Genomic DNA, 15,341 nt, shown 5'->3' with positions numbered 1-15,341 from the left:
CAAAACAAACATGTGTCGGGATATGTTTGGAACCAAACAAGTAAGAAAGTCTTGAAGCTGAGATTACCCCACATTCCTTTGGATGGTGTCCCTCCACAAATCGAACAATACGTTCGATTGGCCGGATTTTACGAGGTCGCTCTATGTGGTTCTCTCAAACAAGACAAAGTGTTGATATCCGCATTGGTGGAGCGTTGGCGGCCCGACCATCATTCTGGAATGTTGCCAACCCAGATGCGATCAGCAATGCACAGGCTAGCTTTGTGTTTGACTTGAACCAAGCATCTGGAGTAGGAGACAATGAGTCCAACATCCAACATGGACTTTCTTATGGCCAAGGTAGCCAACATGAGAACCAAGCAGAACAGGAAGGTAGGCCATATCGAGTAGCGAGAGACACACCTTGGCCTGATTGCGGAACAGGATCCCATCGAACTCATCATTGATCTATTGTACTGCTTTTTGTTAATTAATGAATATGATGGAAAAACATTAGTTTAATTCAACAAACACACAACAAACACAAGCAACCCAAATATAAAAACAACCCTCAAACACAAGTACATCCCTCACACACAAGAACAACATCTATCTCTGTAGCGTAACAGATCTTCGACTCGATTGAGGCTCCGTCAAGTCCATCTCATTTCTTATTCGAGTTGACCTAGGACGACCCTTCGCCCTAGCCGTGGACGGATCTGGAACAATTCGATCCCCTTCCCTTGGTGGCATGTTCAGATCATTGCCAATTGGATACCACTGCCCTTGATACGCGTCCAATATGCTCTGAAGCGTATAAACAGGGTCCACCAAACTCCAATAGTCTAAACTTTGATGCATACAGGCAGCAATTGCGTGGTCACATGGATACTTGAATGTTTGAAAGCGCCCACATTCACATGTTCTATTGTCCAACCGCAGAGACCATACATACCCATTGCGATGCCTTCGCTGGTTAAAACCTTCCTCCACCTCAAACCTTGTCCTATCGATGCTGTACGTGCGCACGATATGAGCACTTGCGAGTAGAACATTCTTTTCTGTGGCTACAATGACCTTTTTACAGAATATGTGGCCAGCGGCCTTTTCACGAGCTGCTGCCTGACCTCTCTGAACAAAGTAATCCACCATCCTCCCGTACGTGCATTTCACCAATGCAGTTATAGGCATGTTTCTTGCCCCCTTCAACACTTTGTTAACGGCCTCAGATAAGTTTGTTGTCATATGGCCGTATCGACGCCCACCCTCATCGCATGCTCGACTCCATGTCTGATTGTCGATGCGGTCAATCCAATCTCTGATAGCTTGACTTATTCCTCGAAACCGGCGGAGTTGTCTCTGAAAAAGATATGGACAAGGCTCGTAACCTGCACATTTTAACACAAATACAATCAACTTGACATTTAACCAATTCAAGTTTGAATGAATGAAGATACGCATGTGGCTTACCCATATTGATCAGGTCAAGCTTGTGCTTCTGATTCTTGAATGTACGATTAAAATTGCTGGCAATGTGGCGGATGCAGTAAACATGATAAGCATTTGGTGGTTGCCACCCGTTAGCGGGATTGCGTACTGCCGCCTTGATGCCAGCGTGTCTGTCAGATATCAAATATATACCCTGTTTTTGGGTGACCTTCATACGTATCAAGCGTAAAAACCATGACCAGGAGCTCAGATTTTCCCCCTCGACAATTGCAAATGCAATTGGCAAAACATTGTTGTTCCCGTCCTGTGTTGTTGCGATGAGTAAAGTTCCACTATACTTGCCGTAGAGCCATGTCCCATCAATCTGTATCACAGGCTTGCAGTACTCGAAAGCATCACAACATTGTTTGAAGGTCCAAAACACACGTTTAAATGTCTTTGAACCAACAACTACATTACCATTACAATCGATAATGTCACTTGTGGATATTGCGTAATAGGACCCAGGGGAAAACCGAAGCATATAATTCAGCCATCTAGGGAGCAAGTCATATGACTCTTCCCAGTCACCAAAGATCTGTGCAACCGCTCTCTGCTTCGCTTTCCAGGCTTTAAAGTATGATACTTTATACTTGAGCACACCAGTGATCCTCTCTTGAATAAGAGAAACAGGTACAGTAGGATGGGTACGTACCATATCTGCTGCATTAGAAGAAAGTCATAAATTACTAAGTATTTTTAAGGGTAACAAAATAATAATCATGAGAAAATATTGTACCAAGAATGAATGAACAGATAAAGTCGGATGTCATCTTCTTATGGTCCTGCGACGCTATCGTATTGATGCATGTATGCTGACCGCCCCACCTAGTTACCGTCCACATTCCAGTTTTTTTAGAACACATGGCCCTCAACTTCCAAGAGCACCCATTCGGACATCTTGCCACAAAGTATGTGGGTTTGGATTCAGCCACAATATAAGTTATATTTAGCTTAAAACAATAATGCTTGAGGGCCATCTGGACATCTTTCTTGGTCTCAAAACACTGGTTTATATATAATTCATCGCCTAGCTGCCACGATGTCTGATCATCCCCTCCAGTATAGAAATCTGTCTCTTCATCGGGGTGTTCCCAGTTAATATATGAATAGTGTGGAGACTCATTCCAAAATGGGGCTGGGACGCCTGTAACAAAGAAGATTTATACAAGACACGATATATTGATAAATACAACACCTAAAGAGTTAAAGTGACTATACATACCATGCGTTTCGGGAGAAACATTCACCGGCGTCGGTAATCCAATAGGAGGTCCGGGATTGCCGTCAAAGCCACCCTCGTCCGAGTCGGACGAGTCACCTCTTTCACCCAATCTTTCATCTTCATCATGATCATCTGAAGATACAATCTCCTCACCATCCACATTATCAGTGTCATGGTAGTCATAATCATCATCCAAATTCACTGTGTCATCACCCAAATGAACAACCTCCTCAACGCCACGGCTACCACCGGCTTCATGAGCGAATGCCTGCTGCGCACTTATCGGATTGGTTGAGGCCGGTATTGATGAACTTCCAGCTTCAGCAATATCAACGTATAACTCTAGCGTTGTCATGAAAGACTGCTGACGAAATCCATCCATCATGACACTCACGTCTTGATTATCAACTAGCTCAAGAGGTGAAAAAAGGATCGGATTTGAGTTAGTCATAAATCTGCAAATGACTCTAGAAATTATTTGGTTTCTTTGGAGCTTCAACCTCTCATGGATTTTACTCTTCAAGCGGTCGAATGTGATGTTGCATTTGAGATGCATGGACCTTGCTTGACCTTCAAATATGACACCTTGATTGCCATTGAAAACTCTACCTCTAGAATACACAAGAGCAATGACCTTATCCATCTTTGGTGATTTTTGAGCTATTAAAACGTAGGAAGTTTAGGAGAAAATTTGCAAATGGTGCTGGGAAGAAATCTGATTCAGAGAGCTTGGTTTTATAACTGGGATTTGGAAAAAATTATATTTTTAATGCATTCGCAATAAAGCATTTGAAGGCCAGTGGACAAAGCATTCGCGAGCCTGCAAACGAATCCCTTGTCTCCCACGTGCACTTCTGAAACTCTAAATTCCATCTTGTCTTATTAGGTTTCGCGAGCCTGCAAACGAATCCCTTGTCTCTCCGTGCAGATTCCATGTCACAACACTGAAAAAGCACCATATTCCATCTTGTCTTATTAGGATTCGCAAGAATCCTTGCGAATGCCTACTGTACAACCTGACAAAGCTTCAATCATGTCATTCAGTTCTGGAAAAGTTGTTTGTCCTATTAGGATTCGCATGGAATCTCTCGAATGCTAAAAGAAAACTACCCCAGACAGCTAATTTTGTTTTTTTTCACCCCCTTTCTCCAATTAATATTTTCTTTCACGCCATTCAGAAAAAAAAGCCGGATTCTGTTACAAATCCAATATTAGATCAATGATGAGTGGACTATTAGATCAATATTTGATCTTGTGGCAGCTATAGAGGAGGTGAACACAGATAGATTTGATTAGGAGGTGATTGCTCGTTGGATCTCTAGAGACTTAAATTCCGTGACGGATTGTTTAGCTCGAGCAGGGGCTAGACTCTTCACTCTTGGTGTTAGAGTGCTTATGACGCCGCCGTATGAGTTAGAGTCTCTCATTTTGAGAGATCCATTGTTTATTTCTTAATTTTTTGTAGTAAGTAATTTTTTGATGAAGCAAAAAAAAAATGATGAGTGGACTAGTAACATTCACATTCTATTATTCTTTCTTGCTTTGAATATGTTTTTGTTTTTGTTTTCCCGTAATTATACACAATGATCTAAAATGGTACGTGATCACATTTACAATCGGATAAGAATTGAATTGAGAAGAATCCATTCGACACTCACAATAGAGAATTTGTTTGTTATCATGTTGGTTTAATTAAACATTAGAGTTATCGAAAAGGGAAAGTCAAAGACGATGAAAGTCTTCAAGATTCTGTTGTGGTGCAAAATTGTATATCACTAAAGGAGCAATTGAATTTGAGGAAAAATTGGGTGCTAAAACTTTTAGTAATCACCACAATCATGAGTTGTTAGATCCTAAAGAGGTCATGACTCTTCGTGCTTATTGCAATATCTCACCTGTTGATCAAAAGCGTATACTACTATTATCTAAAATTGTTTTCTATGTCAATCTTATAAGTGTGTGTTTGGAAAACTTTTACAGATCCACGTTTAGCCCGGATCCACGTTTGCAGAAGCAAGAAATAGTTGCTTTTGGATTTCTGGATCCACGTTTGGCCTCTCCAGATTTAAAACCAAACACACACATAATCAGAGTAGAGTGCTCGATATGCAATCTTGGAGAAAGATGTTAGAAATTTTCTTCAATCTCAAAGTGGTATTGGTAAAGAAAGTGACGCTTCACAATAGATGAAAGCAACAAATTAGAACATATTATTTGGAACATTATTTGTAAAAAAAAAGTAAAATACATTACTTTCTTCATACCTAATTATAAAACTTCATCGAAACAATTACGCTCATTGAGAAAACACGTAATGTTATTAATTAATGTATTGATTTTAGAAAAGCTAATATAATCTTCTCTTTTTAGTTTTTACCCTTAATTTATATTTTTTATAGGTAAATGTTAGTTGTTTGTATTGAGTATCATTGAAGATAATTAAATATAAGTGACAATCAACATTTTAGCATTATAAAACTTCAATAAAAGCAAGAATATATATGGAAAATGATAGTAAATGTTTCAAAAATTTAGTAGGGATCTTACATAAATGAACTTCAAAATGTTTTATATAAATAGGAATGGAGGGGTATTACAGATATGATCTAGTTTTTTTTCTTGTTTCTAGAGTACCACACTAGTAGTTAGTTGCCCTTCTAGAAAGGTGTACAAAGATAAATGTTATTGTTGCTGCTTTGCATACAGTGGATCGGGGAATCCTATACTTTCCTGTCTCAAATAGCCCTCTCAGAAATGGCCAAAAGCATATTATCAAATATGCACAACAGAACAACTCTCCCAATCCACATCCATTTTTCCCACTTTGACTTGGTGTTGATGATGGTTGCAATCCCAAAAGCTTGAAAGTCATTGCTGTTAGTTGCAGCAACAAGATGGTAGTTCCCGGCAAAAAAACTAGGGACTCATCAAAGGTAAACCTACCAGCATCCCTATCATCATTAACATCATTTGAATAGGGCTTGTCTTTCTTTGTTATCTCAAAAATTGTATCAGATATTCCCAACAACTTAAGTAGGACACTCAGAAATCCACAAAAACCAGCATTCATTGGTGTTATTCTTGACATCCTTTGATTGTTCCACCAAGCTCGAATTGACAGCTCTGATTCCAAGCATTCATACAGAGTATACACCATGTGAATTACAAAAATTGCAACATGGATACAGATGCCCAAGTCCTGTATTAAACAAAATATAATTATTCATTGAAAATAAATATAAACAAATATAAAAATGACCAAAGACACTAGAATTAAGGGTTTAATTTTGTGTACATACAATATTTTTTTACCCTTTCAACTAATCAAATTTAAAAAATGTGTCACGTCAACAAATTAAATTGAATAAATAATATATTTTAACATATCTTAAAAATTTGATTGACCGACAATGTTGAAAAAAAACTTTGCACAGTTAGTGTATGTTCACGTTGAATGAACGATAATGGAGGCCAAGACAAAACTCTACCGGAGGTTAGAGCTCTTAAGACCTAGCTGCCATTTAGTATTCAAGTGAACCTCATATATAAAAGTCATCCATTGTTTTATACAAGGATCTATGAATATGGGTCTTAGTGTAAAATGGTTCATGCAAACATAACCTACCAAAAAAAACAGGTCGAGTCGCCTAAAACTATCAATAATACATGAATCGCCAAAGAGGAAATGAATATGCAAACACAAGGAGGGACATAAGAAAGAGGTCGCTGCAGGACAAGGAGGTCACAACTAATGGCTCGCCAAAGAAGTCGCTCGCCAGATGGTGAGTCACTCAGCAAATGGTGGTGTTGCTTTTCCGATAGTGGACTCGCCAAAGAGTGGCTCGATCGCTCATGACCAGTTCAATGTATGTATTTCTCTCTCTCTATATATATATGTGTATATATGAAACAAAAGTTTTCATCACCTTCTCACATGTTCTGATTCATATTGAATAAAGCAGCTCATGAATTTATGGCCCTGGTGCTCTAAGAAAAAATTGCATTGGTCTCTGTTGAAGTTAATTTCATTATATCGATACATTTTAATTTAAAAAACTACACTTATCTCACTATTAAAAGGAATCGAAAATGAACCACTTAAATCAACTACCGATTATTAAAAGGATATTAATATTGTAAATATTCACTTCAAGGAAAATTGGTAAAATCACCATAAAAAAATTAACTAAAATTAGTAGTTGTGTGTGGTGTTTTTGTTATTGCTGTCTAGCTAATGCTTACCTGAGGTAGAAAACTGGAGTTGGTAATGACACAATAGGCAAGGAGACCAGCATAACTTACTTCTGCAACAGGCCACAAGCCCCAATTGATTATCCACATATATGCCAAACATTGCCTAAAATAGAGCTTACCAAAAAGGATCCCAAAAATTGGACAATGTTTGGTAAAGAAAATCTCAAGCAATCCTGTGGCCCATCTCTTTTGTTGGGCCATTGAACTTGGGCCACCAACCGGAGCACAGCCTATGAAGCCAACTGGGCTTGGAGCGCAATTTTCTGATCTCCAACCTTTTTCATGAATTGTAAGCCCAGTTAATACGTCCTCATTTATTGATCCATATATCCATCCTATCTGAAATTTCCGTAAAACCACATTAATATTGTTGATTCATAGATGAAAAATATCAAACCAATTAAATTTTGACATGTCAACTAAAAAAAGATACAATATATATGCATGAGACAGTCATACATTTAAATAGCCAGATTTTAACTGCCACAACACGCTTTAATCGAAAGTACATAAAATAAAATACCAATTGGGACCATAAATTTTTTACCCACGCAAATGCTTTGCCTTTTTTTTACCTGGTCACCCCAGCTAGTGCCGTATTCATATCCATGACCAGCAACTTGACTTGCTATCTCAATAGTCTTTGAAATGTTAATATCATGTGGTGAATATATCCACCCTTTCAAAGCATGAACAACTGATTTTATAAACTCCTTTGAAGTTCCAAATTTGTATTTTAACTCCTCTTCTAGTATGTTGTTTCCTGTAACATTATGCACATAGTATAAGAGGTCTTTTATTAATAAATAATAAATTAATATATTTATAAATGATCATTAAATTTGTTCTCTGTTCATAAGGGCTTAAGAGGCCTCTTAAACAATTTATAGATTAATAGTCATTGCCTTGAATGATTTAAAAATTTTGAGCATAGCTAATTTGGTACGATAAGAATTCCATGAAAACTCCCCCTAACCAATCACATGACTTAGACAGAATACAATAGCCCATGAAAGAGAAAAAAGTTTTGTCGCCAAATCACCGCAATGTGCATTCTTGCATTTTCGTCTTGCCTCCTTCGTAACAAATAGGGGTGGGAATAGGCCAGGCCGTTCGTAGGGGCCTATGGCCTAGCCTACCACAGGCCCAGGCCAGGCCAGACCAAAATGGTAAATAGGCAAGGCTTAGGCTTTTTGAAAAGCCTATTTAGTTAAAAAGGTCAGGCTCAGGCCATTCAACAAGCCTTGTAAGCCTTACAGACTAGCCTATTTAAGTAAATATGATTAGTATTTTTTTGGTAAATTGTAAATATGATAAGTATAAATATATTTTACCCTTGATGATGTCTATATATTAGAAATTTATTATAATATCTTGATATTATATACTTATTGAGATTTTTATATATTTAAGCAAATTGACTTATATAACGAGTCAAAGTTATAAGTCTTTTTAAAAATGAAGTGTGATTTTAAATTGCCTCTCCAACTCTAAGAAACCAACATAATCTCGTTTAGTTTCTTCACTACTTATTAGCTAATAATATTATAAGTCTGATCGTTGAAAGATTATTTTAGTATAATTTAACCCGTTAGCTTATAAGTTTGATAGCTTTTTACAGATAAATTTGTTAACAAACGTAAAACTGTTGTTGTGAAACGGGCCTTTAAACAGGCTACCAGGCCAAGCCAGGCTTTCGGAAGGTTCAGGCCAGGCTCGAAAAAAAGCCTTTGATAGGCCATAGGCCAGGCTCAGGCCTTAAGATTTTTAAATAGGCTAGGCCTATTTAAGCAAAGCCTACCTAGGCCCAGCCTATTCCCACCCCTACTAACAAAGCAGCAATTTCCAACAATATTTTAAAAAAGTTATATATATATTTATATATATATATATCTATATATATTAATTCAACTTTTAATTTTATATTTTGATTGAAAATTAAATTACCAATACATTGTACATAAAACTTTATAGTAAGAAATTAATTAATGGATATGCAATATAGATGTTTTATACTGATATTAAATAACATTATATGTCACAAAAGATTTAGAGTTTAATTTTAATGCACCGACGGTGTAAAGTTTTTTTACACCGTCAACCAATCAGATTTCAAGGATGTGAGAAAATCTCTCTTTTCATTTAATTTCATTAATTGACGTGGCATATCCTTGAAATCTGATTGGTTGACGGTGTTAAAAAACTTTACACCGTCGGTGCATCAAACTTTTTCTCAAAGATTTAATGGTTATATTTTTTAGTTTTAATTATAATAAAATAAATTTCAATGTAACTGAAATTAATTAAATCTGTGAGTAAAAAATGTTTACACTGACAATACATTAACTATTTTCTCATCAAAAAATTATATATGTTAATAAATAAGTACCTTTTTCTACGTAATTTGGAGAAAATCCATAAATAACCTTTCTTCTATGGAAGCAATTTGTTCCCCCGTAGAAAGGCCCTTGGAGTCCTGCGATTCCAGCCCCCAAATACTGCACATTTGCAAAACGAGTTTTTATTTTTTGAAAGTAATGAATTAATTACTTTAAAAATTACCTAATAACCAATAAATTTAGTATTAATTATTAATGTGAAAAGAGTGTTTTATTTAGAAGATATATTTCATAAGTTTAATAACTATACATTGAAATTTACCTAGACATCTATCTAATTAACTTCAAATTATTATTAAATAAAATAAAAATTACTAAAAGATCAGTAGACGAGGAAATGTATCTGGATGTGTACATGCAAATTGTTTACACAATCGATATATAGTTATATACTGATTAGAGTATGTATCTTATGATAATTATGTTTTTATATGAGAACATAAAAATAAATCACGGTCGTTACATATAATAATGAATAATCAATATTAAAGCATTACGAAATCTGACTTTTTAACCTTTTAAAGTGGTTACATGATTATTACTGACTATTAAATTGTTGTAATAATGATTGTTCATGATTAAATTAAACGGTCATAATTTATTCATATGTTCTCATATAATAACATCATTTTCATAAAATACATTCTGCATACTGATTATATCCATATTTAATATATTTACCTTAAATAAAATCACCATCTGATTTCCAAAAGGATCGTCTTTCAGTGTACCATAGAATTGTTGGGGAAATTGAGCAAATGCAACTTCTTTATCTCCCTTAGGATCAAGCAAAATGCACAGTGCATGCAGAACAATCTTTGGATTGTTTACATACATGTCACAGTCGACGTTCAGCATAAAAGGAGCATTTGTAATCAACCCGGAGACTCTTGTCTGAATAACATTAAGAATAATGAATACAAAACTAAAGAAGCAAAAACACTTTCAAAGATGATTTATAAAATTTGCTTGCAGTCGATGCTGGAAAATAAGGCAGAAATGAAAGAAATTAATGAGAAAATTCACAAATTAAATGTGCCAAGTAAAGTTTTTACAATAACCTAAATTTAATCATGTACTAAGTTTTATAGAACATGTGATTCTAGCAACTAGTTAACTAATGACTAATCAATTTCGTTAACACATTTGAAAAGTGCCAAGCAATTAAAGAATCAACACTTACCAACACATTCATTGCACCTGCTTTGAAATGGTGTGGCTGTTTTGGCCTCTTCTCTCTAGATATGTAGATCAAATGGGGCACTCCATCATCAATGCTTCCAGTGTTCTCCCATATAACCTTACAATTTGTTCATAATGTGAATAATATTTTGTCATATATGTTTTCTTTGTAATCCTTATAAGTTATAACCAAGTTTAATTAGAGTTGTCTTAATATTAACTAAAATTGTAAATAAGTTTTACAGCCATCCAATAAGTTCTACTATATATCTATTAGAATTCTTAAAGTGAAGAATTCTATTAGTATGTGTAATACTGATTACCAATATTTTAATTGGTAAATAAGTATTTTTTTTAGAAATCAGAAGACTATATTAATCACGGTTTTGATAACAAAGCTAAAAATGAGACAAAACAAACAAGGGTGGTTAGTAACATCAAAAAGCAGTCCCCAAGGAAAAAACATCCATACAGCTATACAACATACAATAATCCTACAACAAACCAAAAAGTAAGGAACTAAAGAAATAAGTATTTGAATATAATAATTTAGAGATATATTCTATTATATTTAATAATGATTAAGAAATAATATTAATTATTAAAATTAAAGAAATTTTTTTATAGCCAAAGAATTAAAATTAAAGAAAGTAAAAATATTAATTATTTGAATAATTGGATAAAAATATATTAGTACTGATTTGATTTATTCATAATACATGTCACAAGAAATGCACATGACTTCTGAAAGAGAAAGTCAAATTTATTCTAGGCGTTTTCATTGATGAAAGATGAAAATAATCAATTTCTTACAATTAATATATGGTTATAATTTCTTTAGTTTCAATTTAAAATGAAGATGCTCCGTATATTTTACTTTCGCAATTTATTTTATAAAATTTTAAACTTTTTATGAATTTAATGGTAATGCACCGCGTCAGGGTAAACATTTTTATACAGACATCCAATGATAGGTTGTCAAGTCATATAATAAGCTTTTAATTTAATTAAAATAAATAGGATATTAAATGCATTTGAATACGTGATATTCAGTTATTAGACGTCTGTGTAAAAATGTTTTACACTGACAGTGCACAATCATTAAACTCTTTTTTTATTCACTCTTTTATGGTCTAAATAATAAATTGAAGGGCAATAAACTCTCTAACAACACGGAGCAATATTTTCAATATAATTCTTTATACGTGAGATGAATATGAGTTACCTTAATTATGGTTGGATGATTTTTCCTCTCAGTGTTTAAGAAAACCTCAAATTCTTCCTTGCATGGAATTGTTCTCCGGGCCGCATCTTCTATTCTGCGACTGAGGCTGTCATACAAATCCTGCCAACATACACAACGAGACAAAACTTGATGGTAAGACACTTGCCAAACCTTTGTAGTTCATGGAAATGGATTTAGTCAAGTCGATCAGTGACACAGTCACGCAATCTAAATCGCTCGATTAAATCGGTCAACTCAAATTTTAAATTTATATATAGATATATAGACAATTTCAACGTGATATTAGAGGATTTTAATCTGGGTCCACACATGTTCAAAATTAATGCCTATCTCTAAATCTTATCACAAATTTATGGAACTCAATTTATTTACGTACCTTCATATGTGACCAATCTTGTCTGAATTCTGATGTTGAGTTTTGGATTGTGGTTGTGCTCTCATCACAGAAGTATCTGAATGGAGCTCTGACTTGCACGTTGTACTTCTTGCAGAAAGGTACCCAAAGTTTTGCAAATTTGGAGGCTTCCTGAAGAGCATAGAAGGTGAGAGGGGAACACCCATCATCAGAAACATAACAAGCTAGCTTCTGAGCTGGATAATCAAGTGCCAACAGAGACAACACAGTGTTCACTGTCAGAATTGGTGGTTCAAGGTCAGCATCTGCTGTTGTCACAAACATGTCCACTGGTGGAAGTTCTTCATGTTCCACCCTGCCAATTAAATCACATGCAACAATAATGAGCAACCAAACACTTTAAAGAAGTTCTATCACAAATTTATCAAACAAATTAAACAACCTCCCCCAAAAATCCGCCGAGGTAAAGCAGAAATTTTCCATTTTCATCCAAACATTGAGAATAATATTTTCCACTCAAAATCAGTGGTTGTAAAGAAAATGAAATTGTTCTTTTTCCCTTGCATTCATCGAGTAACAATTAGTATTACAAGTATATATTTACAATTTGTAATCAATGAGTTAAAAAAAAGGTAATTAAATCAAAATTTAAAATTTAAATAAATTCAATTAAATCAAATGAGAGAAATCAATGGAGAAATATATGGAAATTATTAATGCCTAAGTTAATACACCAACAAGTTTAACTCTGGGCCCCAACTCGTCAGCACACGAGTTTGTAACAGTTTTTAACTCTCTTAAATTTAAAAGTTCAGAAAAACAACATAAAACACGATTGTAACCGTCTTTGAGACTCATACAAATTACGAGTACAAAAGCATACACGAATGCATTAGATGTCCCCAAAATCACATTTTTTTAAAGTAAAGTTTCATGGAGATTAAAAATCAATACAAACTCTATGTTAATTGAATGTCCCTAAAACCCGAGGTTCACATCTCAGGACCAAATAACTAATAACTACTCTTGAGTGAAGGGAGTCAATAGTAAGATACCTTTGCAATAGGCGATCTGGGTAAGTTTGGACTTTTGCAGGATTCCATTGAATGGAGACAGTGACAATCCAAGAGATGGTGAACCATGATTCGCATGCGAAGGCAGCAAACCAAGGGAAAGAGTAGTAGTTCACAGAGATAAGTCGGTAACCTAGCAACAACAATAGAAGGATTAAAAGCAAACTATCAAGAACCCTTTTATGAGTGTGCTTGTACCAATGTTTTTCATAAAGGGGGAGAGAGTTCGGGTTGGCCATTGAATTGAGATAATTACAGGAGGATAAAAGGAAAAGCTACGAGTGTATAATGATTTGATTATGCCTTATTTATAACCAAAAAATGAGTTGCTTCATTGGCTGCCCCACATTTTTGTATTGTCCTATCAACCAGTAAGCTTCACTTGATCAATAAATTGATAAAAATATTAATTAGTTATTTATAATTTTTAATGTTATTTATTACTATACTAATTAATAATTTTAATTATTTTCAATTTTTATGTTTAAAAATAAAAACTGTCCCTATTTAAATTTTGTTAATCATGAGAATTTTTATTAAATATTAATGGTAATAATAAGTAAAAGTAAAATTGACTCAAATTAATTAATATCAATATTAATTAGTCATTAATAACCTTTAATATTATTCATTATATTAGTTACTAATTGAAACAAATTTTAATTTCTCATATTTAAAGTTAAATATTAATATTGTTTTAATTTTAATTATTAATCACAACATGACAAAAAAATTAAATAATAAAATTAATGAAGATAATAATAATATCTTAAATTGACTTGACCTGATCTTTACATCAAATGAAATATTAATTAGTAGTATGTAATAATATTTTGAACTTATATTATAACTAATTGTGAAACTTTTCAATTTCTTATATATTAAAATTAAAATTAATATTATATTAACTTTTTTTGTTGCATTGAAGAGATAAATTACATAATTTAAGGATTGATCCATGTACCTCTCCCTCCCCAATTCATATGTCTCTAACTCTTACCACTTGAGCTATCCTTATTAATCATAAGTTGAAGAATTTTTAAGAATATTAATTAATAAATAAATATTATTTATATATAAAAAGTGTATTAATTATTATAATTGGAATATAAAAAATTATTAAATTTAAGCATATCTAATACAAACACACACATTAAATTCACTTTACTTCATATCTATACATATATTTGGTTTTTTTTTAAATAATATTATTATTTATATATTAATTATAAAAATTCTCACACAAATAACTAAAAAATTAATTATCTACAAAATAAATAAGTGATTAATGATAGCTATTTTAGGTTATCAATTGTGTAAATTAATTCAAAACTTTTAGTTTATTATAAAATAAATAATTGATTAAGTACGTCAAAAATAATTTATTATGTATTAATTAAAAATAGTTAGAATATTAATTATCGATCATAAATTGGGGAAAAAATATAAAAAAAACTAAATAATATTTTTATAAAAAAATATGAAGAATCAAATAATTAAAAATAATATACTATTTATTAATAAATCATTTACAAAAAATTAAAATATCGCTACAAGTTATTTAAAATAAATTAGAACATATGTTTATTATTTGCAAAAAATTATTTAAATGTATTTTTTTTGAAAGCAAAAAGATATATATATATATATATATATATATATATATATATATATATATATATATATATATATATCAAATACTTGACGAGTTAAGTAAAGAGGAGTACAAAGGGAAAATAAGGTCAGTGCAACAAAAAAGCTAACCCGCAATCAGATAAAGACAACCCCTCGAAGAAAAAACGCAAACCCCCCAACGACAAACCAAAAAACTTAAGAGACAAATTTCCAACAAATAGCCAAAGCCAACCAAACCCAAAAAATCTATAGACAAATTTCCAGCAATTAGCCAAAACCAACCAAACCATCAGCTATGCACCAACCTACGTGACTAGGGATGACAATTTTGCCCAAACCCATGGGTACCCGCCCGATCCCGATCCGATTTGACGGGCAAAATCCGAGTTGACTGGATTTGGGTTTGGGTTTGGGTTTTGCCCATTACTGTAGCCATTTATGGGTTTGGGTTTGGTATTAGTTAAATCCGTGCCCATACCCGCCCAAACCCGAACCCAAAGATACC

At 33.5% G+C, this 15,341-nt stretch overlaps 2 protein-coding genes across 3 annotated transcripts; both read right to left on the bottom strand.

Annotated features, from left to right (window-relative positions):
- Positions 1–588: 588 nt before the first annotated feature.
- On the bottom strand, positions 589–1,224 carry LOC130744962 (uncharacterized). Its single transcript, XM_057597118.1, has one exon. The coding sequence runs from the start codon at positions 1,222–1,224 to the stop codon at positions 589–591; it is 636 nt and encodes a 211-aa protein (XP_057453101.1).
- Positions 1,225–5,211: 3,987 nt separating this feature from the next.
- On the bottom strand, positions 5,212–13,478 carry LOC130747058 (cellulose synthase-like protein H1). Of its 2 annotated transcripts, XM_057599877.1 has the most exons (10): positions 13,184–13,478; positions 12,150–12,483; positions 11,753–11,872; positions 10,529–10,645; positions 10,027–10,239; positions 9,336–9,444; positions 7,522–7,709; positions 7,066–7,285; positions 6,935–6,996; positions 5,212–5,891 (listed from the first exon to the last, which is right to left on the bottom strand). In XM_057599877.1, exons 1-10 carry the CDS (start codon positions 13,438–13,440, stop codon positions 5,331–5,333), a joined length of 2,181 nt encoding a protein of 726 aa, XP_057455860.1. In that variant the 5' UTR covers positions 13,441–13,478; the 3' UTR covers positions 5,212–5,330. The 2 variants fall into 2 exon arrangements, with proteins under 2 accessions (XP_057455860.1, XP_057455859.1); XM_057599876.1 differs by having other exon boundaries at positions 5,241–5,891; positions 6,935–7,285.
- Positions 13,479–15,341: the final 1,863 nt, after the last annotated feature.

This window comes from Lotus japonicus, chromosome 3 (genome assembly GCF_012489685.1).
Source record: "Lotus japonicus ecotype B-129 chromosome 3, LjGifu_v1.2".
Classification (NCBI taxonomy): Eukaryota; Viridiplantae; Streptophyta; class Magnoliopsida; order Fabales; family Fabaceae; genus Lotus; species Lotus japonicus.
Note: the sequence above shows the minus strand (reverse complement) of the source record. Positions and strands in the feature narration are given on the sequence as shown.

Coding starts and splice junctions, on each gene's coding strand:
- LOC130744962 (XM_057597118.1), bottom strand. CDS start 1,224: ATGACAACAAACTTATCTGAGGCCGTTAACAAAGTGTTGAAGGGGGCA.
- LOC130747058 (XM_057599876.1), bottom strand. CDS start 13,440: ATGGCCAACCCGAACTCTCTCCCCCTTTATGAAAAACATTGGTACAAG. Junction 10,240..10,528: donor CAGGTGCAATGAATGTGTTG/GTAAGTGTTGAT, acceptor AATGTTATTCAG/ACAAGAGTCTCCGGGTTGAT. Junction 9,445..10,026: donor AGATGGTGATTTTATTTAAG/GTAAATATATTA, acceptor GCAAATGTGCAG/TATTTGGGGGCTGGAATCGC.